At 45.8% G+C, this 27,170-nt stretch overlaps 1 protein-coding gene across 1 annotated transcript in view; it reads left to right on the plus strand.

Annotated features, from left to right (window-relative positions):
• Positions 1 to 27,170, plus strand: part of GTF2I (general transcription factor IIi) — a 2,618,156-nt gene that overhangs the window by 600,626 nt on the left and 1,990,360 nt on the right. Inside the window, exon 10 of the mRNA XM_069614749.1 lies at positions 23,880 to 23,945. Coding sequence (XP_069470850.1) covers positions 23,880 to 23,945 — 66 coding nt within the window. The remainder of the gene's footprint in view (positions 1 to 23,879; positions 23,946 to 27,170) is intronic.

Raw genomic sequence — 27,170 nt, forward strand, 5'->3', positions numbered from 1 at the left:
AACCCTTCCAGCTTGGGAGAAAAAAGTCTGCATACACTAGATGTACGCAGAGCTGTCATGTTCTACATGGAAAGAACCAGGCCACTGAGAAAGACTAATCAGTTCTTTGTCTCGGTGGCAGCAGGAAGAGAAGGAGATCCACTATATCTAGATGGATTGTTCAATGCATCACTCTGTTTCTCTCTTGCTAAGAGAGAACTACCCTTCAAGCCAAGAGCACATTCTACTCGAGGCACTGGGGGTTCCATAGCGTTCATTGCAAATGTTCCCCTTGAGTCCATCTGCAAAGCGACTACCTGGAGTTCTGTGCACACCTTTACAAAACACTACTGTCTAGATGCACACTCTAGATCTGACTCCCAGGTGGGACAGGCAGTATTATTTCTCTACTGTTCCTTCTCATAACCCACCGCCAACTCCGGGTACTGCTCGCTAGTCTATGCACAGCATGTGATTCTAAGCAGATTAACAAACATCAGAAGACAATGCATTACTTACCGTGAAAGCATTTCTGATGGTTGTATCTGCTTAGATTCACATGCGCCCACCCTTCCTCCCCGCTCGGATGGAAGGAACATAGACACCTTTCTACATCTCTCTCTTTTCTGTACTCAATCACGTATAGAAGGCTCCCTCAGGGCAGAAAAAATACAAACAGAGGGACCTCGACACGTGAGGGATTGTGGGTACAACGCACGTCACTATAGGGATAGTGTTACAGACACGCCTTGTCGACGTCCCCCTTTCGACTATGAAAAACAAAATGCAATACTCCGCAGTGACCACTGGATGTCGGACCTACGCACAGCATGTGAATCTAAGGAGATACAACCATCAGAAATGCTTTTACGGTAAGTAATGCATTGTCATACATCTCCGATGTAACATCCGGAGCCGACGATCGGACGAGTGGAGGTCCACTACACACCCCCTTTCGACGTTTTTCCCAAGCAGTTTAAGCTGGAAAGGGGATATCCATCTGAGCAATCTGCACGAGAATAATCCATAGAACATTACAGTAAGTAATTTCTCCATCTGGTGTATTTGGATACATAATCCGTAGGACCTCACATACCTGTGCCCTGTAATTGATTGTTACTCTTTCATGGGTGTTCATATTGAACTGAACTCACGGATACCTTGATTGTCTCCAAAGCTTGTCTAACTGTTCCCCCTTTAGAGCAGTGAATATGCTTTTCATGTCCCCTATGGCCAACATGACACCGGCAGTGTGCTTCTCTAATGCATACATTTACTTCCCCGTATTGAGCAATTTGAGTGTCTTCATCAAGTTTTTCTGGTCTGTTAGGACCACCGGCCATAATATGCCTTTCCCTGACCTTTCTGGAGCTACGGATGTTCAGTCACACACTCCTTTACTGGGGCTTTCCCCGTTTTCCCCTTGCTACTCACTACGGCCAAACGAGTACCTCAGTGTGTCCTATGGGACCTCATGGTGTGATTTGTTGCTGCTGCTAGAGCTGGAGGTGGGTCTGTTGCACCCTGCTCAACATCCAATTCCCATTCATCCTAGTCTCCGGTCTCTGCTGCCACATCCCCTGGCATTTCTATGGGTTCAGAAACATACTCTGCGCTACAGTAGGGTGCCGGTTCCAGTTCGCCTTTCTCAAATCCTGTACTCGTAACAACACTGTCCTCAAAGTCCACGTCAACCTCCTTAATAACTGACCTATTCAGTCGAACAAGAACTTGTACATCCCTCCACCTTCCTTCATCTATGTCCTTTACCTGCCTGTTCACTTCTTCCTGCTCTACACTTCTCTGCTGTCATAACAGCACTGTCTTCCTCCGATAGCCTCAATGCTTCTTACAATCTTTCCGCTCCTGCTTTTCCACTGCCATTCGCATGCCTATCCTCTATCCTACCAGTAAAAGGCACAGTCTCTCCTTTTTCACCCAATTCTCAGCCCTTCATCTAGTCTTCCGGTTGCTGGTCTCTTTCTCTCACTTCTCCAACATTATTCTCTGCTAACCCAGCGGTCCGGGTAGTTATTACGTTTCAGTCCTCTGTTTTCAACCTTTATGCTGCCCTAACTATTGAAGGCGTTACCCTTCCACTTTCTTCAATATCCCATCTTTTATAAATCGTAGCTGATAAAGGCATTACCTGTGGCTGTCTCGCAACCACTGGAGTGGTACCTGGAGAAACCAGAGGTTCAAACTCTGGGTTGGTATAACCTTCTGCGGTTGATAAAGGATAGCACCCAAATGGGGGCAGTGCAGAAGATTTGTTGCACCCTCCTTTTCGGCCTTTCCTTGGAGTCTTTAACTTTGCGGGCCTTCCTACCCTTCTCATACATCCTCCATAACTCTAAGATATTTAATAGATTCTCTTACTTCAAAGCCTTGTGTCTAGTGGCTAAAAATATACCGTGTTTCAAACATTCTCTTATCACAGGTCCCCTCATTAGGCCAAGAATTGAGCATTTTACCCTTAGTTTCCCGTAGCCATTCTCAATGTTTTTAAAAGAAAATATTTACCTTATAGCCAGGAAGTGCCTGAAACAAGTAATTCAGTGGAGTCTCCATACTCAAAAACAAGTGAAACTCTTAACAATGTTACTTTAAAAAATCAACGACCAAAAACAAAGAAGCTGAACCCGCTGTTACGCTCACCTGGACCCCACAGGGGTGTCGATCGGACCCAGACAGCTGCGGTCTCCGTCAACGTGATGCATAGTGCAGAGATGACTGTCTAGACTGGCCCACCTAGTCTTGTCTGCTGGACCTTAAGAAGTATTTTCCTGCAAGTGGAGACAGGGATTAGCCACCTGCGGGTTTTAGTGATGGCCTCCCAACTGTTCTCGCTCTCCCCCACTAATCACCTCCGATATCCCCTTAGTAACCTCACCTTATGTTTGTAAAAGATGAGCTCTCCATCCTGCGTGTCTTGCAGGGGCGCGTAGATACCAGTTCGTCACTGGTTTGAAGGCGTTGGGAGAGTTCCAGTAAGCATTGACACTGAAGTCCCAGGCGGGATTGGTAAGTATCAAGTTCAAAGAGTTCAATGTGCCCGATGTTCACTCTTGTCCCCTTCCTTCCTTAAATTGCAACTGAGTTTGTGAGAAGGTCTCGTAGCTGCTGCTGGTGTTCAGGTAAGAGTCTGTGTTACCCAACGCTGTCCGGTAACTATTGCATGCGTTAACGTGTTGTTTTTCTCCCTCTTTACAGATGCGGCATATGAAGATATGGAGAATAATACCGCCGGTGGTAAATCAGGTAAGTCTATGGTGGTAAGAGGTATTTGTTGATTCCCTTGGCTCACCTTGTTATTCTTGTGCCCATAGGTGCCGGAGTACGGCGAAGAAATTATGGAGACAGTGCCGGATCGAAAGATGCTGTGGGAACTGGTGAGTATGGCGCCGTGCTGGAGCTGGCGAAGCGACGCGTGCAGGACTGATGTACTTTCCAGGTCGGGAGATGAAATGGATCCAGAATCAGGTGAGGAATTTGAAATAAGTTCGTTTTCTAACCTTGTCCTTTTCTTCCTCTTTATTCTAGGAGCTCCGGATTCGAGACGGGCGTGGCAGAAGACTGGATGCTGGCTGCAGGCACGCGGGCGTGGCAGAAGACTGGATGCTGGCTCTAGGCACAGTGAGAGTCACGCTGCTGGATGCAGAATAACACGAAGCATGTGCTGCTGTTCGGGCGTGGTTTAAATAGCCTTCAAAGTAGTCCCAGGAAAGAAGTTCCTCAGGACCACACCCGAGTAAAAAATAGTCCCTGTAGTAAAATAGTCCCATCCAGGCCTCACGTTGGCTTGGATTTATTTGCAGCATGGTCTGCATGAGGTAAGTAATGTCTGAGCCTGGCGCCTATGGTGCCAGGACTGATTTTTATTGTGAGCCTGGTGCCTACGGCCCCAGGACTGAACCCAGACAGCCCCTAGCTGGGGCTGCTGGGGCTTTTGTAAATGTCTGGATGCCGGGGCTGATGGGCTTAATCCGGATGCCCGGGGGTAGGCATCATGACACCCGCAGCACAAAATTTCAACCCAAGTCCCTGTTTTCGCCCTTTCCCAATTACTTTATCTTCCCCAGAATCACTCACCTCGTTCGCTTTTGCCACAATCACCTCACTTAGCTAGACACTTTGAACATACCTCACACCCTTACACAAATGACAGCATATCAAAAACATGCTGCCATCCCAAATCCTTTTTTCCTCAGCAATAAAGCTCCTTCACTCGGGTACACAGGAGTGCAATGTGTTTCACTACAAGTTTTTGTTATGGAACCCCGGTTACCATGGTTACCAGTATTAGGTCTCTAATAATTCAAGACACTGTTGTAAGCTTGAGGTTGGTTGATTTATAATGTTTTTTTGGTTTAGTTACAATATTTGCCATGGACTGGAAGACCTGGTTGTACACATTTGTATATACACATTATGCTGTTTGCATGTCTAGAGTGCCAACACGTGTTTCGACCTAGGGTCTTTCTCAGGGCGTGAAGCAGGGGCCTGGTGGGTCCTAAGTGTATATGGTTGGTTAGCCTCAATGAGCCCGGAGGGGCTATGTGTAACGGTCTGCGTGGCTCACGGCGATAGTCTGTACTGCTTTCTTTTCATTACTGGTACATCATTTTCGCCTACAATGCTGTCTTTCCCCGACTACTGGAAGATGCCCTGCACTACTTTGTCTAACTAATAAAACAAGGCGAGGGCTCCATCCACACAGTCAATCCAGAATGAAGGGTGCCAAGGGTATACTCCCGAAAGGTATCTTACTATAAAGATGCCATCTCACCCCTAGGTGAGGGCTCCAGCCAACCGAACAAGCAAACTGAACAGTATCGGGGCACATCTAACAATGGGCGTGCTGATGGGGATGCCACCTAAAACCTCTAAAATAACAAACTAGTTAAAAGATATAGAAAAAACACTTGAGACATGAAAACATTTCATTCACTCCTACAAAACTCACCCTTTAAACCCACCTAACCTTGTTTAACTCCACAAATACACGCCAACATTACCTTTACCAAGCCCCTCCAATGAAAGAAAAACCCTCTTTTCCCCATTACCCTCTTGCTTTACCTGCCAAAGTGCACTCGTGTAAAAAATAGATCCATGGCGCGCTCCGAAGTGGTCCTCTAATTCGCCCTGCACAGCTGGACCGCAACACCATGCCTTTGGGGAGCAGACAGCCTTTAACCAATATGATGCCTGTAGATCTCTCGTTTTATCGTGCTTGGAAGACCGGTGCCTGCAGAGAGGCGCTGCAGCTAATTTGTGTGGACAGGAAGCCCCCTTTTCTTTGAAAGCCTTTGCGGTCGCCAAAATGTGGGGTAGACCTCTAATCTCCAGAACCCAAAGTAGGCCCACCTCTTAAGAAGCAAGTGCACATTTGTCCGTAAAGCAAGTTTATTGTACGAACGGCCGGGAGGAGCTAGATGGCGCTGTTTAGTCAAACTAACTCGTCTCTTCGAAACACACAATTTTACACATTTTATACATTTTGCAACAGTTAACACTCCCACATTTTTTTTTTAAATTTCTTTTTTTTTTTTTTTTTAAGAACAAACACAGAACATACAAACAAATTTAACATAGATGGCTTATTGGCACTTCGTACGGATCTTGTCTTTCCATTGTGGTTTCATAGTTTCCCCAGCGACCTTATCAGTTTGGTCTGGACATCCCGTGGAGTCGAGCTCCAGGTCTGGTATGCACAATGTTCTATTCTTGGGCTTCGTACTGGCCTTAATATTTCACCTACGGATCCTCTATTTCCAAGAGATCTTCAGAGTTTCCTTCCTCTGGGTGGCCAAAGAGGTCTTGTATTAGTGTGTTCCATGCAGACAACTTGTGCGCAGTTTCTTCTTCCCCTCTTGTCACTGCTCTTGTCCACACCACTGTCTCTGCCTGCGCCCACTTCTGAAGGTCTGACCACCATGCCTCCACACATGGGCCCTCCTTTGACTTCCATGTCATTGCTATCCGTCTCTTGGCCAGTATACTTATCAAATCTTTCATCTTTGCCAGATGCGAATCATGCTTACCCCCTCTTGAGAAGAGGCCCAGTAGGTACTTTTTGGGATGTTCCGCCTGGATTTGAAGTCCGCTTCCCGCTATCTTGAGTCTGATCCTGTCCCAGAACTCCTGTATCACTGGGCAGGACCAGAACTTGTGTACCATGTCCACTTCTTCCGATGAGCAGCGGGTGCTCCCGCTCTGAGCTCCTGTATGGACTTTATTCATTTTCTTGGGTGTGAGATACGCTCTGTGCGTTACATATAGCTGCGCCTGCCTACATCTTGCATTTCTGGATACCTTTTTTGGGTATCGTAAGGCCCTAGTCCATTCTTGATCGCTGAGGGGCCTCCCCAACTCCCCCTCCCTGCGCTGCCTCGTGTGTTATCCCTGTGGGTCCTTGGCCTTCAGTAGCTGTTCGTACAATGTGTAGGTTGTGTGCGTTCCCTCTGCAATGTCATACCATACATCTAATGCTGTTTCCTCGTCCTGGTCTTCCCAATCTGGCCATCTTCCCGTGATGTTTCTCAGCATGCCGGTATATAGGATGAATTGACCCATATGTATTTCGTATTCATCTACCATTTCGTGGAAGTCCGCCCACCTTCCCTCCCTTCTCAGGTCTCCAATTTGTGCTACCCCTTTAGCCTCCCAGTGTGCTCGATATGTTGCTAATGTATTTTTGTTCCCTCCCAGGAGACCCGCTAGAGAGATTTGCATTGACTGCGGATCCTTTACCCCTCGGAGTTTCCACACTCTTTTCCATAAATCCACTGCGATGTTGAGCATGTTCGGCAGGGTTCTGAGCCGGGGTCTATCGAGCCATAGTATTTCCCTTAGGTAATACTGTTTCAGTGCAGGTTGGAAAATGAGAGTGTCTATTGTTTCGTCTTCGCCCAGCCATTTTACTGCAAATTGCAGCTGCACCGCTAAATAGTACTTCTCAAAGTCCAGTAGTCTGATACCCCATTCTTCATAGTCCTTCTGCAGGGTTCTTATTGCAATCCTATTTCTCCCTCCCCCCCCCCCATAGGAATGAACGCGTTATTTTATTTAGTTTGGTGAAAAAGTCCCTGGGTATGTTGTATGGAATGTTCGTGAGGAAGTATAATAGGCGGGGCAGTACCACCATTTTCAGGAGGGCCATTCTTCCCATCATTCCCAGTGGTAGTGTCCCCCAGAAAGTCATTGACCGCTGCGTTCTCTCTAGAGCGACGAGCGTGTTGGATGCATGGGTATCGGCGGTATTATGATGTATCCCTATACCCAAATATTTAAAGGTGCGGGGTGCCCACGTCAGACCCAGGTCCGGCAAACAATGGGGGGGAGGGGAAGTGTTTCAGTTCTGCCAAGGGGAAGATGAGGGACTTCTCTTTATTAATCGCTATGCCCGAAAGCCTAGTGTACGCCCTGATCGCCTCCAGGAGTCAGTGTAGGTTATTGGTTGGCTCACGTACGACTAGGAGCATATCCACGTATAGCGAGATTTGGTGGAGCACCCCATCTATGTCCAGTCTGGTGTCTCTATATTCTGCTCTAAGAAATACTGCAAATGGCTCTAGAGCCAGGATATGTAACATTGGCGATAGCGGGCACCCCTGCTTGGTTCCCCTATGTATCTTCCACTCCTCGGAAATGAATCGTCCCGTTTTCACCCTTGCTCTGGGTTCCTTGTATAGTAACCTGATCCACCGGAGGTACCCCTCCCCGATACCAAAGTGGGCGAGTGCACCCATCAGCCATTCCCAACGCACAGAATCAAAAGCTTTGACAGCGTCCAAAGACACTATTACACTCTCGTCTTGCAGTTGATTTGTCTCAGCTATCACATGGTGAAGTCTGCGGAGGTTCCAGGACGTGTTCCTTCCCGGAACGTAGCCTGTTTGGTCCGGGTGGATCAGCGTGGATATTACTTGTTTTAAGCGGTTGGCTAGGACTGCCGTTAGTATTCTGGCATCCTGATTAATAAGGGACATTGGCCTATAGGAGGCGCATTTCCTGGGGGGCTTCCCTGGTTTGAACATCGGGACAATTATCTTTTCCGACAGGCTTGTCGGGAGACACATGGTCTCATATGCGTCTTGGAATGTCTCAAGCAGTTTCGGGGGAATAGCGCTCTTGTACGTCTTGTAGAATTCCCCCGGAAGCCCATCCGGGCCTGGGGTTTTGCCGGTGGGAAGCTCTGCAATCACCATCTCGATTTCTTCCACCGTGAGGGGTGCATCCAGCAGCTGGGCCTGTTCCTCCTCTAGCCTCGGCAACCCTATTTCTACCAGTGCATCTGTTATGTCCTCCGGGTCTATTTCCGGATTCGGGGCGTACAGTTGCTCATAAAAATGCGCAAACATTGCGTTAATGTGCCCCTGGTCCCTGTCCCGGTGTGATCTTCTAACACCGTTATGGGATCTTTTCTATTCTCTTGTCTGGTAAGCCAGGCCAGGAGCCTGCTAGGTTTATCCCCTTCCGCGTGTAACCGCTGTAGGTACCTCCCATAGTTTAGCCTCCCTAGTTTTTCACAGAGCAACATACATTTAGTCCGCAGCTCTTTCAGCTCTCCAGGTTCCTCCCCCTCCAGTCCCGCTCGTTGTTCTCTCAATTCGATCACCCTCTCGAGTTCATTCAATTCCCTCATGGCCGCCCCTGTCAATCCTCCTGTTTTGCCTATTGCCGATCCCCTTATTTTACCACCTTGAATGCGTCCCATAATACGGCGCCACTCAACACTGCCCTCGTTTTGCTCAAAATAATCATCGATCACCTCGTGGAGGTGTTCCTCAAACTCACCCTCCCTCAGGGCCTCTGCTCGAAGTCGCCACGTTGGGATAGGGGCTCTCCTATTGATGTGTGCCCATGTCGCCACTACTGGGGCATGATCCGAGAGTGTACGTGCTTTAATGGTGATTCCCGTGATATCTTGTAGTGATTCCCTGCCCGCGAATATATAGTCTATACGTGTGAATGTTCCATGTGGTGCGCTGTAGTGTGTATAACCCCTCCGATCCCCATGTTCCTGCCTCCAGTCTGCTAGCTGTAGCTGCTCCAGGATCCTACACAGTTCTTTGGCTGGAGGCGCCGGCTTCTTGTATTTATCAGATCTGTCGAGAAGGGGATTCAAGGTGCAGTTGAAGTCGCCGGCCCAGATGAACGTCGCCTCCCTATATTGCGCTTACTTGGGCGCTAGCTTTCTGAAGTCCGTTGCATCAGTATTCGGTGCGTAGGTGTTGACCAGGCATACCTCCTTGTTTTCTAGCATGCCATGCACCAATACCAGCCGTCCCTCTGGGTCGGTCTCCTGCTTGGCTAGCTGGAACGGGACCCCTGGGGCAATCCATATTAGTACACCTTGTGCGTAACTTGAATATGTGGCGCTGTAAATCTGTCCTCCCCATTTCTTGTCCACCTTGGCCTGCCTGTCTCTTGTGAGGTGTGTCTCCTGTAACATCGCTATCTTGATTTTCATCTGGTTTAGCCAGGCATAGACCCTAAGTCTCTTAACATACACATTGAGTCCTCTCACATTCCAGGTGGCTATCGTCAGTTCATCCGGTCCCATGATCTCCTTTGTTTGCTTGGCTTCATTGTCCCACTGCCATGTCCTTGCAGCCTGCGCTTTATTCTCCTCGTGCCCATCTCCCTCGGTGTCCTGGATCTATGCCTCTTGATGCAGCGGCTGCTGCTGTCACATGGGTCCTGCCCCATGTTGCTCCGGTCGCTTATTGTCTGTATTATTTCAGTGTTCTTTACAATAGTCCTTCTGTAGTTTGTGCCTTGTTACTGCCCATTCACTCCATTCAACGTCCATAACTTCAACAAAAACTGAAAAACTAACGCCCAGCCACCCTCCCCCTGCTCGGGCTCTGCCGCTTCTCTTGCCATGCTCCTGTGATGGGCACAGACTCGCCGCAGCGTGATGCCTTAAAACTGACATCCAAACTGATAGTTCATTCTTCCCGGGGGCGCCTCTTCTCTCAGCCAATGTAGCTAAAGTGGGGCCAATTGCTCCTCCATGCTTACTGCTAGCTTCTTTTAACTTACGTAATGCTTATTTTCTTGTTCCAGGTTGCCTTTGTTACTTCTCATCGGGGTCTATTTCCAGGATTGTAAGCGTTTCTCTGCCTCAGCTGGGGGAAGCCTTGAGAGTCCATCCAACTGTGGGCCTCTTCAGTGGAGTCGAAAAAAACATGTTTTGCCTTGGTGTATCATCTTGAGTTTAGCGGGGAACAGGAGCATGTATCTCACCCCCGCGGTCCTGAGGCGTTCTTTTGTTGGGCCGAACTGTGCCCGTTGCCTCTGTACCATGGCTGTATAGTCCGGATACATTGTGATCTTGGAAGAGTTCCTGATTTCTCCTCCCCCCCCTCCTTGAGAACGCTAGTATTTTCTCCCTGTCTTTGTAGTTCATGATCCTAGCAAATATCGCTCTTGGGGGGGCACCCGGTTGGGGTCTTCGAGTCAGGGCTCTGTGTGCCCTTTCTACCACAAAGCCCTGGGATAGTGCACCTACACCGACCTCCTGGAGGAGCATGTTCTCGACGTATTTAGTGGGGTCTTTTCCCTCCTCACCTTCCGGAATTCCAATTATGCGGATGTTGTTCCTCCGCGCTCTCCCCTCTGCGTCTTCTGCTCTCCTTTCTAGAACCTTAATTCTCTGTAGTACCTCCGACATCTGTGTCTGCGTTACCGCAACCCCCGCCGTATTTTGCTGCACCTGCTGTTCCATCGCCGTCACTCTTTCTGTTAGGTTCCTCGTGTCCTCGCGGAGAAGGCCCACATCTACCATTACTGTATCCAGTTTATTTTCTAGAGATGCTTTCAGGGCCCCGATTGCTGTGTCCATTTTGTTTTCGAGCGATTCTTTCATGGAGGCGATTGCTTCCAGTAGCGTGCCTTCGTCGGTGGCTTCCACTGGGTGTGCCGTGTCATCCCCGGCTGCTGCTTTGTCCGCTGACGGCGACAGTTTGTCCGGACGCCGTCGTAAAAGTCTCCATGCTTACTTGCTAGGTTTTCCCCTCCGCTTTCTTGTTCGGCATCGCAGAGGAGCCGCCCTCTGCCTGCGTCGCCGGCACCAGTCTTGGCTGTGCTCCACGTGCCGTAGCCCCTGCTTCTTCCGCCGCCCTGCTCCCGGTGTTTACGGGTCTCTCCCTATATTGGGATTATTGCACTCTTCCAGTGGGTGTATTAGTTAGGCCCTCGTTGCGGGCGTCGCTTCGGGCTCGAGCCTTCCCGTGCCTGCTGCGTATGTCGCCTCACCGTGTCAGGGGCCTTCCCGCTTCCACGTCCCACTTCCACCGGCCGCGCCGATCTCCAAGTCATGGGGTTGATTTAGGCTCGGGTCTACCCCGCACTGGTTTCTTTGTTATGCGCGTGATGCGTCCCTCTCTTGTGGATTCACCGGTTCATTCTGTATTACGCGGCCGGGGTCCTCCGACAGCTCGCGCGTCCGCCATTTTGATTTCGCAGGACGATTCCCCTCCAGCGGTCTATCTCCTTTTCCACCGCCCGGTTTCCTCCGGGGGCTTTGCCGGGTGGGCAGCAGGTGTTCCTGTCTCTGTGGGGAGACTTTGGCGGTCTTCTGGAACCAATTTATTCTAGTTTTTATCTGATTTTGTCAGGATCGCTCCGGAGCTCCTCGGCAGCGCGTCTCACTACATCGGCCGCTAAGCCACACCCCCAACACTCCCACATATTTTATTACAAATCACCCCTCCTCCCCCCTACATGATTCGTCAAACCTATACAAAGAAATCCAATCTCCTTTTAGTACCCACACTCTCTTCGGACACATTTATTTAGCTACCATCCTCTTGCAACATATATTTGCAACAGCTTGTATTTACAGTACACCCCTTCTCAGGGTATTTCCGCAATTTGGTCATGATGCTGTTCCATATTTACACATTCACACAACAAACCTAAATCATTACAAGTCCCAATTGGCTGGGACCTCTAACCCCGACCGTGATGCACATGATCTTTGCAAGGACACTTCAACAATATGAGGGAGCAAAATAACAAGTTCCCTTTGAACTTGCGAGAAGTAGCTTATCTGCCCAGACTTGTTGGCGTCATTTCACTCTAATCTGTACGACTACCAACTCGGCACGCCTGGCCTCTGGGCACATCCTGAGAACCGGATTGAAACCCAAAAAACATTTGTTCATACTGCCCTTAGGCACCCCTTGCACTGGGTTTATTACTCAGCCCCAAACTGACTGTACCAGATTGCCAGACTTTTCTGGACAATGAATACCAGGCTCTCCTGTACTTAAAAAGATGACATCTCCTCTCCACAATAGTACCAAGTATTAAAAACATGTACCTGGCTGTGGCTGACATCTGATATTGCAGTTGCTCGCTTCCTTTCCTCACCCGTCAACCTTGTCCAACCACCTTTCCCGGTCACAGTTTATTTTGCCACTGCAGGTTTCTGGGCCTGCACAATCCCTAGCTATGCGATGATTCACGGCATACAGATTTATGTATTCTCCATGTCCCCCAACTGTCCCAAACACATTTCCCTAAAAGACCCATATGGATGTCTGTACATGTATGTTTAAGACTACTGTGTCCTCTCACTGTGGTTTCTCCATTGCAAATCTCCTGTCTCACGTGCACATATGAATCTCCTCGCTTCCCAACTTTAGGCGCTACATGGCAAATCACACACCTACATTGTTTTTATATTGCATTGGCAGATTTGAAATCTTGCTGCCTGCGTGTAAAATTAACTTATCCCTTGCTTATTAACTACACTAGATAAATGCTAAATTCCAACATCGCATCAACATTTCCACCACCCCGTCACTAATATGGTGTGGGCAACGCAAACCCCTCTTTACCATTGGGACCTTTACTGACTGCGCCAACACTACATAGGCCTTCTCCAAAGGGAGCAATTTCAGACAATTCCAACAGTTTGCACAGATGGGCAGAGCCTGTTTCTCAGCAGCCAGAGGAGTGCAAAAACCAGTAAGGGGGAAGGGATGTACAAAAGTCTATGGGATGAAGAATGAGTTTTGGGACGATTTGCAAGGCATTACACGTACGCCGGGTGCTTCTAGTGGTGGTATCCGGGTATTGCCTGAATTTTGAAAGTCCCCAGACAACTCGCTTATGGTGAGTGCCATCCCCAGACCAGGTTCTCTTAGAGGGGGTACAAAAGCACTGATGGAACCAGTTCCCGAGGCTGAGATGGAAGGAGGGTGGTATAGTACTTTTTGATACCAATGGGGTTCGGTGGCTTGCGTTCCATCATGGACTTGAGGCTCCTCAACATGTTGCTGAGAAAGGACAAGTTCAAGGTGGCAACCGTAGACCAGGTTCTGCAAGCCCTAGAGATTAGATTGGCTGGTGCCCCTAGCCACATCAGTCACTTACCACCATATAGCAGAAAAAAACGTACATATACCACTAGCTACCCACCTCTAACACACCGAAAGGTGGCTACTTGTCAGAAATTTACCTCACAGTACGAATTTCATAGGATTATATCTCCCACCATAGACAAAGAAATGTGTTTAGCATATTTTAATTATTATATCAAACAACATGGTAAAACAACATAAACCTATTTCCAGCGTTCGTTATTTGTAGAAACACAAATGGGCGGAAGAAGCAGACACCAAAACATTTGCAATGTACAATTTGCGTGATGTTGGTAATGGTGTATTTTGATCGCATTTTCAATTATACAACAACATGGTATAATAGCGTCAACATTTGAATGTGTTTCTAGGGAGAAGGACAACACTGTTGCAGTTTAAAGCTTGTCAGTAAAGTCCAACGCCCCGTCTTCAGGACGCGATAGGTTAAAGAAACACGTTACACTGGCAACATGGCGCCTATGTGTCAGTGTAGTGACCTAAAAAGATAAATACAAATTGTTTTACTCAAACATGATAAAAACGGTGATGGTGGTGTTTGTGTACATACAAAACAAGTAGCCAGGTTGCTAACCTTAAAAGTGATTTCTTTTGGTGTGATGGGCAAAGCGATTGCATGAATCAATTTAATTGAGTCGGCAGACCAGTCCGTCTTAAGAATTCAAGCTGTAAATCAATACGTACATTTATTTAGATTTTTGTTGAAACAAGTAACATATTGAACCAACAATAGTTACATTTTGATATATGAATCAATCATATTTTCCACTTTATGTGTAAGGCAGGGATTTTTGTTTCAAGTCCTGCAGAGAAATTTCAGTAGTGTACTGAGTTTCTATGGTATTCCGGATACTACATGTCCCATAATGCATCATGGAATCTAAAAGAAATGCGAAATGCCTTTCAATTTCACAGGTTTCACCTGATTTGCGTTTCTTTCAAGCATTTAAGTGGCAGGGAGTAACACTTACTTGGCCATAATGATCCCCAAGGCTGTCTTGCATTGTTATATATTGGGTTAGATATTTTAAACCGCTCGCTTGTCAGTGAATGGCTCTGTGTGGGAGACAAAGGCACCAGAGAGTACAATTTGACTCTCTGTACGTTTTTGAGCAACAATCAAGTGTGGCATGGATTTCAAAGCAGGCTTACCTGTCGTGTGTGCATTCGCCTTCACAGAATCGCTTTACCCCGTGGCTTTTTCCTTGGTTGAATACTGGTGTAAGCCAAATGTCATTCGTTGACATCGAAAGAGGACTGCCAAGTCCAGTCCATTTGTGTGTGTAATAGAGGAAGGACTTTCCTCAGTATTAGAAAGGGGTCGGCCATTTTTGAGTTTATATGGATCCTATGAAGGTATACTTAACACTGCAGTAAATAATTATCTGCTTGCTAGTTCTCAGTAAGGGGGTGTGTATAGTGTGTCAAATACATTTTTTCTTATAGAGCAAATTTGTGCACACAATGGTTATGCATTATATGACAATTTTAGACGAGGCATCACCCTCCAGCAGACATGATAGACATAAATGGCAATGAGATCATATTTCATTAACCCCCCACTGGTTGTCTGAGCTATTAGTGGATAAACAGACTCCACTCTACGGCAATATTTAGACCGGACTGGACTGTATTGAGATTATAAATCCATTTTTGCTCCATTTTTTTTAAGGAACAGATCCCTATTCCCTCCCCGTGGGTGAGCTTTAGATGTCTCAATAACAAACCAAAATATATCTTCGCATGTGTGTTTCGCTTGTAAATAATGGCCCACCAATGGTTTATCCGGAGTACCATTCCGTATGGCTGAGCGATGTTCGCCAATTCGTAATTTCACTGACCTGATGGTTTTGCCTTTATAGATGAACTCACAAGGGCATTTTATCCCATAGATCACCCATTTAGTCAGGCAATTTGAGAAGGATTGTTATTTCCATAGCCTGTCATACAGATCAATCTGTTTCAAATTCTTGGTCAAATGGCAGACTGAACAATGTCCGCATGCATAATGACCACTAACTGGTGGCAGTCCCCATAATGTAGATTGAATGGGTGTCTCAATGTTGTTAATAGGGTAAGTGTGTACTAATTTATCCGGCAGATTAGGCATCCGCTTGAAAGCAAATCTAGGACAATTGGGTTGAAAATCATCGGTATGAATGATATTCCAATTTTTTAGTATCACCCTTCTTAGGTCATTACTCAGGGGCGAAAAAGATGAGACGCATGTAATTCTATCATCTTGTGGTTTTGTGTGTTTCTGAAGGATCACTTCGCGATTGCGTTACGTGCTCTCTTCATAGATCTCTTGATTATTTTCCGAGGATATTGTCTCTGTTTTAGTTTTTCACTCAGGAACTGGCTATTGATTTTAAAGTCAGCCAATTCACTACAGTTCCGTCGGATTCTAAGAAATTGTCCGTAGGGTAAATTTTCCCATAGAATAGACGGATGGAAGCTGCTGAACAATAAAAGCATATTCTTGTCTGTGGGTTTTTTGAATAATGTAGTACCCAGTTGGTTTTCCTTTTTGAAGATTTTCAGATCAAGAAAGGCTATATTGTCAGTGCTTGATGAGATGGTGAATTTGATGGTTAAAGTTTGGCTGTTGAACCATATTAAACAGAGATCTAGTTGTTCCTGGCTTCCGTGCCAAAGCATGAACACATCGTCTATGTAACGATGCCATAAACTAATGTGTTCATGGAAGGGATTAGTCGCTGTGTAGATGAAATTAGATTCGTAGTGATCCATGTATACATTTGCTAAGTCTGGTGCAAATGTAGCACCCATTGAGGTCCCTTGCCTTTGTTGGTAAAAGGTTTGATTACACAAGAAAAAGTTTTTTGTCAGTGCCAGCCTCACGCATTCGATGATAAAATTGGATGGCACTGTACGGTCAGCTCTTGTCTCTAGATATTGATGTAATACTTCAATGCAGTGGTCCTGGGGGATGTTAGTGTATAACGACTCTACATCCAGGGTGACCAAGTTGTCATCGGCCCCTGGGTGTAGACTGGCAACAATGTGTATCATAGCTGTAGTGTCTTGCCCATATGATTTCATCTTAACCACAAATGGTCTCAGGAAAGAGTCTGCATAGATGGACAAGTGCTCCAACAATGAGCCTATAGCTAAGACAATCGGGCGATCAGGTGGATGAATCGCATTCTTACTTATTTTGGGTAATAAGTAAAAGGCAGGAGTGGTCTGATTGGGTCTAGTCAGGAACATCAGCTCATCCTTACAGATCCACTTTTGATCGTGTGCATGTTTGATAAGGCTCAGAATTTCTTCAGTCAATCCCGTAGTAGGGTTGCCCACAAGTTTCCGATAACAGAGTTGGTTATCTAACTGTTTTTCAATTTCCAGATTGTATGCATTCACATCCCACACTACGATACCCCCCCCCCTTGTCAGCGGGTTTCACTACAAAGGAGGTATTGCTTTCGAGATTTTTTAGAGCTCTTCGCTCTGCTTGTGTTAGATTATCGTTTTGTTGGCTTTTGTTTTTAAAAAGATAATTTAATTCTCTTATTATTTTGTTTTCGAAAGTGAGAATTTCTGGAGAGATCATGGCTGGTGTTGGTGTAAAAGACAAAGGACATTTAAGTCCTGATATATTATCGTCTGGAGTCAGCCCCTCTTTCGGATTGCGGAAAAAATACTTGAGCCTTATCAGTCTGAAGAAATTTCTCATCTGTGCCTCAGTGGTAAATTTATCGGCAGCTTTGGTTGGAACAAAGGATAGTCCCTTACTTAAGACACTGGTTTCTGTCTCAGTGAGATGGTGGGAACTAAGATTGAAAACCGGGATTACCAGTTTTTCTGTGGCGGTTGCCACTGTCTGGTCGGCATCGTGCGATTGGCCCATTGTCTGTTCTTCCCGCGTTTCCCTGTCCCTGAAAAAACTGTGGTTGGGCACCTCTTTGCGCTAAGCCTCCACGGCTAGTAGAGGGTTGTGCTGTAGAGGAATCAGTCACTGCTGTTGGATGAGTTAGAGAAAGTGACACATTTATTTACACGGTTTCTATTATTGGATGGACCCCTCCCTCCCACTTGGTTGGCATTTTGTTGTTGAAAAAAGGTTGGGTTTGGATAGGGATAGGTGGACTCTTCCTTGTAGTTAAGTATATCTTTTTTTAACTTCCATATCTTTTTGTCCAAGGTAAATGTTTTACATTTTTTCATTTCGTCCTCTATATTACCCAATAGTATTTTTATGTCTGGAATGGCAGATTCATCATTAATTTTTTTCTCTAAAGTATCCAGGTCTTCTTTTTGTTTCTTTGACTCCTCCTCAGCTGTCTCAATGACTAATATCACCCAGTCTCGAACATTTATTAGCTACCCCGCTAAAGGTGCCCATTATCACTCCGGCCCTCAGGTATTCAACCATAATTTGGCCGTGTGATTCAGTGCGTATCAGATTTTTTTTCTTTTGGGTCAGGAGATCAAGATCATTTGTGTTTTTTGGAGCTGTTACTGCTGTTGTTGGTTTTGGTAGATGGACCTAAGATTGAAGGTAATTCCAAACATCTTTTGTATAAATCCTCAGAAAAAGATATATAATTAACTTTTTCCATGATGTGAATTATGCTCAACCGACCAAAAGGGTCGTCCTAAAAGGGATAAGCAAGTGTTGTGAGCACAAGGGTTTCCTCAATTTTTTAAGGGGGCTGTGGTATCTGAGGAGAGATACAGCAGAAGAAAACGTACATATACCACTAGCTACCCACCTCTAACACACCGAAAGGTGGCTACTTGTCAGAAATTTACCTCACAGTAGGAATTTCATAGGATTATATCTCCCACCATAGACCAAGAAATGTGTTTAGCATATTTTAATTATTATATCAAGCCAGGACCAACCAGATCTCTTTTTAATATGGCTCAACAGCCAAACTTTAACCATCCAATTCACCATGTCATCAAGCACTGAAAATATAGCCTTTCTTGATCTGAAAATCTTCAAAAAGGAAAACCAACTGGGTACTACATTATTCAAAAAACCCACAGACAAGAATACACTTTTATTGTTCAGCTTCCATCCGTCTAGTCTACGGGAAAATTTACCCTACGGACAATTTCTTAGAATCCGACGGAACTGTAGTGAATTGGCTGACTTTAAAATCAATAGCCAGTTCCTGAGCGAAAAACTAAAACGGAGACAATATCCTCGGAAAATAATCAAGAGCTCTATGAAGAGAGCATGTAACGCAAATCGCAAAGTGATCCTTCAGAAACACACAAAACCACAAGATGATAGAATTACATGTCTCATCTTTTTCGCCCCTGAGTAATGACCTAAGAAGGGTGATACTAAAAAATTGGAAAATCATTCATACCGATGATTTTCAACCCAATTGTCCTAGATTTGCCTTCAAGCGGATGCCTAATCTGCGGGATAAATTAGTACACACTTACCCTATTAACAACATTGAGACACCCATTCAATCTACATTATGGGGACTGCCACCAGTTAGTGGTCATTATGCATGCGGACATTGTTCAGTCTGCCATTTGACCAAGAATTTGAAACAGATTGATCTGTATGACAGGCTATGGAAATACCAATCCTTCTCAAATTGCTTGACTAAATGGGTGATCTATGGGATAAAATGCCCTTGTGGGTTAATCTATATAGGCAAAACGATCAGGTCGGTGAAATTACGAATTGGCGAACATCGCTCAGCCATACGGAATGGTACTCCGGATAAACCATTGGTGGCCCATTATTTACAAGCGAAACACACATGCGAAGATATATTTTGGTTTGTTATTGAGACATCTAAAGCTCACCCACGGGGAGGGAATAGGGATCTGTTCCTTAACAAAATGGAGCAAAAATGGATTTATAATCTCAATACAGTCCAGTCTAAATATTGCCGTAGAGTGGAGTCTGTTTATCCACTAATAGCTCAGACAACCAGTGGGGGGTTAATGAAATATGATCTCATTGCCATTTATGTCTCATGTCTGCTGGAGGGTGATGCCTTGTCTAAAATTGTCATATAATGCATAACCATTGTGTGCACAAATTTGCTCTATAAGAAAAAATGTATTTGACACACTATACACACCCCCTTACTGAGAACTAGCAAGCAGATAATTATTTACTGCAGTGTTAAGTATACCTTCATAGGATCCATATACACTCAAAAATGGCCGACCCCTTTCTAATACTGAGGAAAGTCCTTCCTCTATTACACACACACACACACGAATGGACTGGACTTGGCAGTCCTCTTTCGATGTCAACGAATGACATTTGGCTTAACACCAGTATTCAACCAAGGAAAAAGCCACGGGGTAAAGCGATTCTGTGAAGGCGAACGCACACACGACAGGTAAGCCTGCTTTGAAATCCATGCCACACTGGATTGTTGCTCAGAAACGTACAGAGAGTCTAATTGTACTCTCTGGTGCCTTTGTCTCCCACACAGAGCCATTCACTGACATGCGAGCGGTTTAAAATATCTAACCCAATATATAACAATGCAAGACAGCCTTGGGGATCATTATGGCCAAGTAAGTGTTACTCTCTGCCACTTAAATGCTTGAAAGAAACGCAAATCAGGTGAAACCTGTGAAATTGAAAGGCATTTCGCATTTCTTTTAGATTCCATGATGCATTATGGGACATGTAGTATCCGTAATACCATAGAAACTCGGTACACTACTGAAATTTCTCTGCAGGACTTGAAACAAAAATCCCTGCCTTACACATAAAGTGGTAAATATGATTGATTCATATATCAAAATGTAACTATTGTTGATTCAATATGTTACTTGTTTCAACAAAAATCTAAATAAATTTACGTATTGGTTTATAGCTTGAATTCTTAAGACGGACTGGTCTGCCGCCTCAATTAAATTGATTCATGCAATCGCTTTGCCCATCACACCAAAAGAAATCACTTTTAAGGTTAGCAACCTGGCTACTTGTTTTGTATGTACACAAACACCACCATCACCGTTTTTATCATGTTTGAGTAAAACAATTTGTATTTATCTTTTTAGGTCACTACACTGACACATAGGCGCCATGTTGCCAGTGTAACGTGTTTCTTTAACCTATCGCGTCCTGAAGACGGGGCGTTGGACTTTACTGACGAGTTTTAAACTGCAACAGTGTTGTCCTTCTCCCTAGAAACACATTCAAATGTTGACGCTATTATACCATGTTGTATAATTGAAAATGCGATCAAAATACACCATTACTAACATCACGCAAATTGTACATTGCAAATGTTTTGGTGTCTGCTTCTTCCGCCTATTTGTGTTTCTACAAATAACGAACGCTGGAAATAGGTTTTTTATGTTGTTTTACCATGTTGTTTGATATAATAATTAAAATATGCTAAACACATTTCTTTGTCTATGGTGGGAGATATAATCCTATGAAATTCGTACTGTGAGGTAAATTTCTGACAAGTAGCCACCTTTCGGTGTGTTAGAGGTGGGTAACTAGTGGTATATGTACGTTTTTTTCTGCTGTATCTCTCCTCACATACCACAGCCCCCTTAAAAAATTGAGGAAACCCTTGTGCTCACAACACTTGCTTATCACACTTACCACCATATGCCTATCCATCAAAGGCATAGGAAGTTCTTCAGGTTTATGATTGTGGAGATGCATTACCAATACTGCGTCTTCCTGTTCGGACCCGCCTCCGCCCCAAGGGTTTTCTCCTAGCTGAGGGCGGTGATAGTGGCCAAGCTCAGGAGGGAAAGAAATTCAGGTCTTTCACTTTTTCCTGGACAACATGTCTTATCAAAGTCTGTCATCCATATACAATGCACAAGCCACAAAGTTTGGGCTTCTCCCTCAGCTTCAAGAAATCCCAGGTGACATCATCTCAAACCCTCCTTTTTGATCAGATCCTGTATGGATTCCCACTCAGGAAAGGTCCACCCGCTCCCGCCGGAGGACAGAGTGCAAAAAATGGTTGAATTCTTCCAGAGCTCCGATTGTGCCAGCTATAGCTTTCCAGCAGCTTCTCGGCCTGATGTCGTCCAGCATTTTTCTTTTGCCTCAGGGTCTCTTCCAGATGAGAGCGCTGTACTGGCTGCTTGGGTCCCAATGGTCCCAGTATTGGGAAAACTTAAGGCGATCAACTGCAAGCCTCTACCCGACTAGCACTGGACCTACATTGGTGGTCCCAAGTGTACAATTTAAGGGTAGGGGAACCTTTCTGGCAATCGTGACCAGGGAGAACTACCATGAAATTCTGGGACACTCACCTGAAGGATCTCAAGGGGAGTGGGATTTGGTCCCTTTTGGAGTTTGGTACATATCGACCTTCAGGAGCTGCGGGTGATCAGACTGGCTCTGAAACCATTCTGCCTTACATCAGGGGAAAACTCTTGATTCTAACAGACTATATAGAATCCATGCACTAACTCATCAGGATGGGGTATAGGCTTGCTGCCCCTTTGCAAGGATGCAATGCAGCTATGATTCTGGACTTTGGCGAACCAATTCTCATTGTTGGCAGCCCATCTGGCCAGCATAGAGAATGTGTTGGCAGATGCGCTAAGGAGGCAGAGTGCTAAGAAGTTCTTCCAGAAATGTTCAACTTCCTGAGGAAACCCACAAGTAGACCTATTCACAACCTTTGCCAACATAGTGTCAGCAGTTCTGCTCCATGGAAATTTCCCCCCCGAGAGGGGCACTGGGGAATTAGTTCTTGGTGGAGTAGAGTTTCAACCTCCTTTTAGGAGTTTCCAGGGATTCCATCATCCCGGAGATCTCAGGATGTTATGGAGGTTCTAGACCCTGATCATTTTGATCGCTCCAGACTCTGTGCAGAGGACTTGATATGCGGGCCTTCTGGAAATGGTAATCTGCCTTAATCAACGTCCCTTGATGGGAGATGATATTCTGTCCCATGTGGGGTGCTCAGGTTCCTCATCCCAACCTCTGCGCTCTGAATCTCCGTGCTTGGTTCTTGTGAGGATAAGGTATAGGGATTGGGACTTGTGCTAATATGTTGTGGAGGTTCTCCCCTCAGCTCGGCTACCAAGGTCATCTACCACTGTCGCTCGAAGAAATGTTGTATGTTATGTTGGTATGTGGATCCTTTTGGTTGTCCTACAGTTTTGGGTCTCCTGTTTTTGTTGTCCTTTGCTAGAAACTGGCTGCAGGTCAGCACAGTAATGGGATACTTGGCTGCCATCTCTATGTTCAAGAGAGCGCATGAGCAGATCTACTACTTTGGAATCCATATGGTTGTGTACTTCTGTGGGACCTTGTAAACGCAGAGACAATTCATTGTGTCACCATGGAACCTGAATTTAGTTCTGCCATTCTTGGTTTACTCCTTGGTGACAATGCATTTCTGTTCGTTCAGATTAACTCTCAAAATAATGTTTTTAGTTGCAATTACATCTACCAAGAGACCTTGAAGTCACTTGATTGTACGGCTCCCATTCTTACCAACAGTGGTGTCTTTCACCGTGCTCAAAAGATCCAGCTACCAATTTTGTATACACCTCCTCACCCATCCGAGGAGGAAGAGGGGCTTTATCGTTTAAACCCTAAGAGTGTCTTAAGTTTTTACATTTCAAAATTAGGGGATTTCTTGATTATGCGATTCCCAGAATGGGTATGGAGCTTTTTAAACAGACTCGAGATGCATCATCCTGTGCATTCCAAATACTACAGAGTTGCTCACGGACGTTCTTGCAGAGTTGTGTGTACATTCCACATAAGGTATGGTAGTGACTTCAGCTCTCCAGAGATGTGTTGCTTTCCTGGGTATATGCCAAGCGGCTTTGTGGGTCTCTGGCCAAACACCACTGTCTGTATGCTATGAATTCCCTGGATGCTAATTTTGAAAGGGCAGACCTCCTGAGCTAGCTTGTTTAGAGGTATGCAATTGCTCTCTTCCCACCTCTGGTTTCATAACTCGTACTGCTGAGGGAGTCTTAAAATGGGGATGCTATCCATTGAAGAACCTCGGGTAATTTTCTTTCTAGTGGATGAATTCTCACGTGTGTTTCTTATTTCCCCGTACCCCTCCCCAAGCCATTCATCCTAATGGAGAGCACTGAAATAAAACTCAGAGCGAAGGGGGGCGAGAGACGAAAGAAACTCAGAATAATTATCTGCCCTTACAGCGCCATCAGCTGCCGAGTACAGGAAAAATGGGTGGAACTAAGGTCATGGGACGTTGTGCCTTCCTAATCACCAACTGACAATGCCCTCTGTTGGGGTAATAACTTTTGTGATGCAAGCTGCGCTAGCAAGTAAGCAAGTACTATCTGAAAATGAGAGATCTGTGGGAGTACCTATCCACCAGAAAGACCATTACCACAGGTAAGTAATTTGTTCTCATTGAAGAAATCGTGTAGTGGGGATGGCTGACTACTAGAGGTGCATTTTTCTGCTTGCCCATTTTGCTTCCAGAATTGCCGATCATTTCATTGAGAAAAGATATGGTCAGACTCGCTGTGACATATATTAATATTGATCACTGGATGACATTTTTGTTTCAGATTCTAATATGCCTACCTCATCTGAGACCAGTGAAGACCCTGAAGTTGAAGTCACTCTAGATAACGGTTAGTTTCTAAAACTGTGTGAAGGTTTGTGTAAAGTGCTTGTCTGCGTGCAAAGCCAAATACTAATTTAATAAGACAAAGTGTGTGTGTGTATATATGTGTGTGTGTATATGTGTGTGTGTGTGTGTGTGTGTGTGTGTGTGTGTGTGTATATATATATATATATATATATATCTCATTTCTGAGGCTTGTAGAATCTGCTTGGATCACATGCTGTGCATATTCTGACATCTAGTGGAAGCTGTGGAGTATTACAGTTGTTTTCGAAACTTGAAAAGGGACGTCGACAGGGCGTGCCAGTAATACTATCCCTAGTGTGATGTCCACTGTACCCATGATCCCTCACATGCCGAGGTCCCTCAGATTGTTTTTTTCCGCCATGCTAGATGGAAGCGTATAGCGGAGTTCCATTCGGCGATAAGCCATTGAATTTGTTAATTACCATAGTTTTTCTTTCTATCCATTCTTCAAATTCGTAACATCACGCCGAAGAAGCAGAAAGAATACTGCCGTCGGAGACATCGCGACGGACCATATGGCCTTCGAAGGCCACCCTGGGCTTCGGCCCAGACAGTAGGGAGAGGGGGGGGGGGCATTGTTAGGCCATTTTTAGAATGCATATTCTCCACTTCCTACACTTTGTTCGCCCACCTACCATCCCTTTTACCCAGTATTTTGGAGAACACTCCATTTAAGTGTTGCCCTAAGTGCAACCGTAAGTTCCCCTGGGTAGACAAACCTCTAGTTTGCAATTTGTGTCTCCCGAGAGGCCACGTTGAGACGTCTTGTCGAGCTTGCAGTCTCTTCAAGCCAAAGACGTTGAAGGACCATTCCACTAAGCGCTGGGCCCACTACGCCAGGCAACTCGAGGCCATGGAGATATGAGCCTTCAGCGATGGCAGCGACACCGCACTTTTGGACGGCGAGGACACTGGAGTAGCTTTAGCTACGCAAGCCCCCGACCCCGTAGGACAGGCCGGCGGCCATGTTGTGGGGACTACACCCGGCGGCGGAAGTGCTCCAAGGGCACAAAACACACAAGCCCCAGTCGACAGATGAGTCGAACAGCCGGCAACGTTCGACACTCGTGACCGGTGCACCGAATCCCGGTCCTCTTGGCAATCTTGTTCCAGATCGCCGCATGACAAGGCTAAGACGTCAAAAGTCGGTAAGGGTGTCTCATGGAAAACACCATCCGAAGGTAGTTTGTCTGCAGACAAAACCTCGGCCCCCACATCTGAAATTTGACGTTCTTCATCTGGTAAGATGTCAGGCCCCAAAACGTCAGTTACACTCCTCTGGGCCCCAAGGTGGGGAAAAACACCATAAGACACCCTCTAAGACCACCCATAGAGACAAAAGCCCTACTAGGAACAGGTCCTCACAAAAGGGTATCTTATCCAAACCAATAGGGAACCCTAAAGACTCTAGGCCTAGGCCTATTCCTCCTACTAATGAAGACATGGGTATTCTTGACTCGGAGCCCGAAATTGTAATTCCAAGCTCGAAGGATTGGTCTTTGCAGGACATTGGCAGAGTCACGTGAAGAATGACTTTTATGGCTAATTTCTTTGAACGAAATCCAGATTATATTCAAAGTTTTCAGACCACCCCGCCCACCTCAGCCCCTTTAGGCTCTCAATCCTATGTCTCTCAACCCCCTACCAAGAGGGCTCGTTCTGATGCCCCAGCTCAGGGCAAGGTTATAGATCTATATGACCCTGAAGTTCATCCAGAAGAACAGGATGACTTCATTTGTCGATACATCTGACCCTCAAATTGATGAGGATTCAGATGAACTTTATTATGGGGACAATGAGGACCCGGACCAGAAGGCAAACATGTATTACATAGGTTCACTCATTAATGAAGACCCTCTAGTGGTAGATTCCCCCGTAGACAATCAACCCCTCGTCAACGAAGTCCTAACCAAAGTGGCAGAACCTTTCTGCATAGACACACAAGAAGTTGTAGAAGACAGAGACTTAGCTGAGCAATTGCTGGGAGATAAGAAAACAGTAGGACAATTTATTCCACTGCTAACGTCTGTGCAACGCAAAATCCAACCTTCTTTAAAGGCACCTAACCTCACAAGGGCCGTTAACCCGCGTGTGGAGAAACTGTTCAAACCTGCACCTTCTGACCCCCTATACATAAGAGGCCAGCTAAGACCAGACTCTTTGGTGTTTACCACCACACGTAAAAGAGCAGGCACTCCCCTTGCTTCCTCAGAGGCTCCTCCGGATAAGGAGAGCAAGAAAATGTATGCAATGGGCAGGAAGGTAGCCTCTTCTGCTGCATAACAGACAAGAATGAATCGCAAATAATGCTACACTTTTGGCAAGCTACAACTGCCACAAGTGGGAGGAGGTTTCCGCATTACTCTCATCTGCACCTGAGCCACTTAAGTCTCAATTAGCCCAGGTGGCAGCAGACGGTATAGCGGTGTCTACCTGTCTCCTAAAGTCACATTTTGACACGGCGGACAATGCAGGTAGATTCATCGCAGAGGGCACTATCATAAAAAGACACGCATGGCTTCGCCAATCAGGCTTCAGGCCAGAAACATAGGCCACCTAAATTAATATGCCGGTGGAAACCGATGTGACTCTTTGACAAGGCTGTAGAGGACGCACTTAAAACTGCTAAAGATGAATACGACACTCTTAAGTCTTTAGGCCAGCTCATGAACAAGCCCACAGGACAGAGAGGTAACAGCATTTTCGCCGCTTTTGGGGCCACAATTCTCAGAGGGGGTCAGGATACAACCAGGGCCAGGGTTCCTATGGCAATAACCAAGGACCATCCTTTTAAGGCTATCCACAAGGACAACAAAGAGGTCATGGTACTCTGGGCAGGGCCAAGCTCGAGGTGGCACTCCACCTCAGAGCAAGTGACATTCTGCTTCAGGTACCCTCCCATGCATCTCCAGTAGGTGGACGTATTTCCAACTCCACCCACGCATGGGAGGATATCACCTCAGACAGATGGGTGCTGTCCACAGTAGCAGGGGGCTAGTGTGTAGAACTTCAACAACCTCACGATCACCCCCGAGACAGAAGGTCCACTCAGAAGAACATCAGCGGATCCTTCTAGAGGAAATAACAGCGCTTCTAATAAAGGACGCCATAGAAGTGGTCCCAGCCAACCAGGTAAACGGGGGTATCTATTCAACTTACTTCCTTGTGCCCAAAAAAGATCTAACAATGCGCCCTGTATTAGATC

This window comes from Ambystoma mexicanum, chromosome 9 (assembly GCF_040938575.1).
Source record: "Ambystoma mexicanum isolate Mex_15411 chromosome 9, UKY_AmexF1_1, whole genome shotgun sequence".
Lineage (NCBI taxonomy): Eukaryota > Metazoa > Chordata > Amphibia > Caudata > Ambystomatidae > Ambystoma > Ambystoma mexicanum.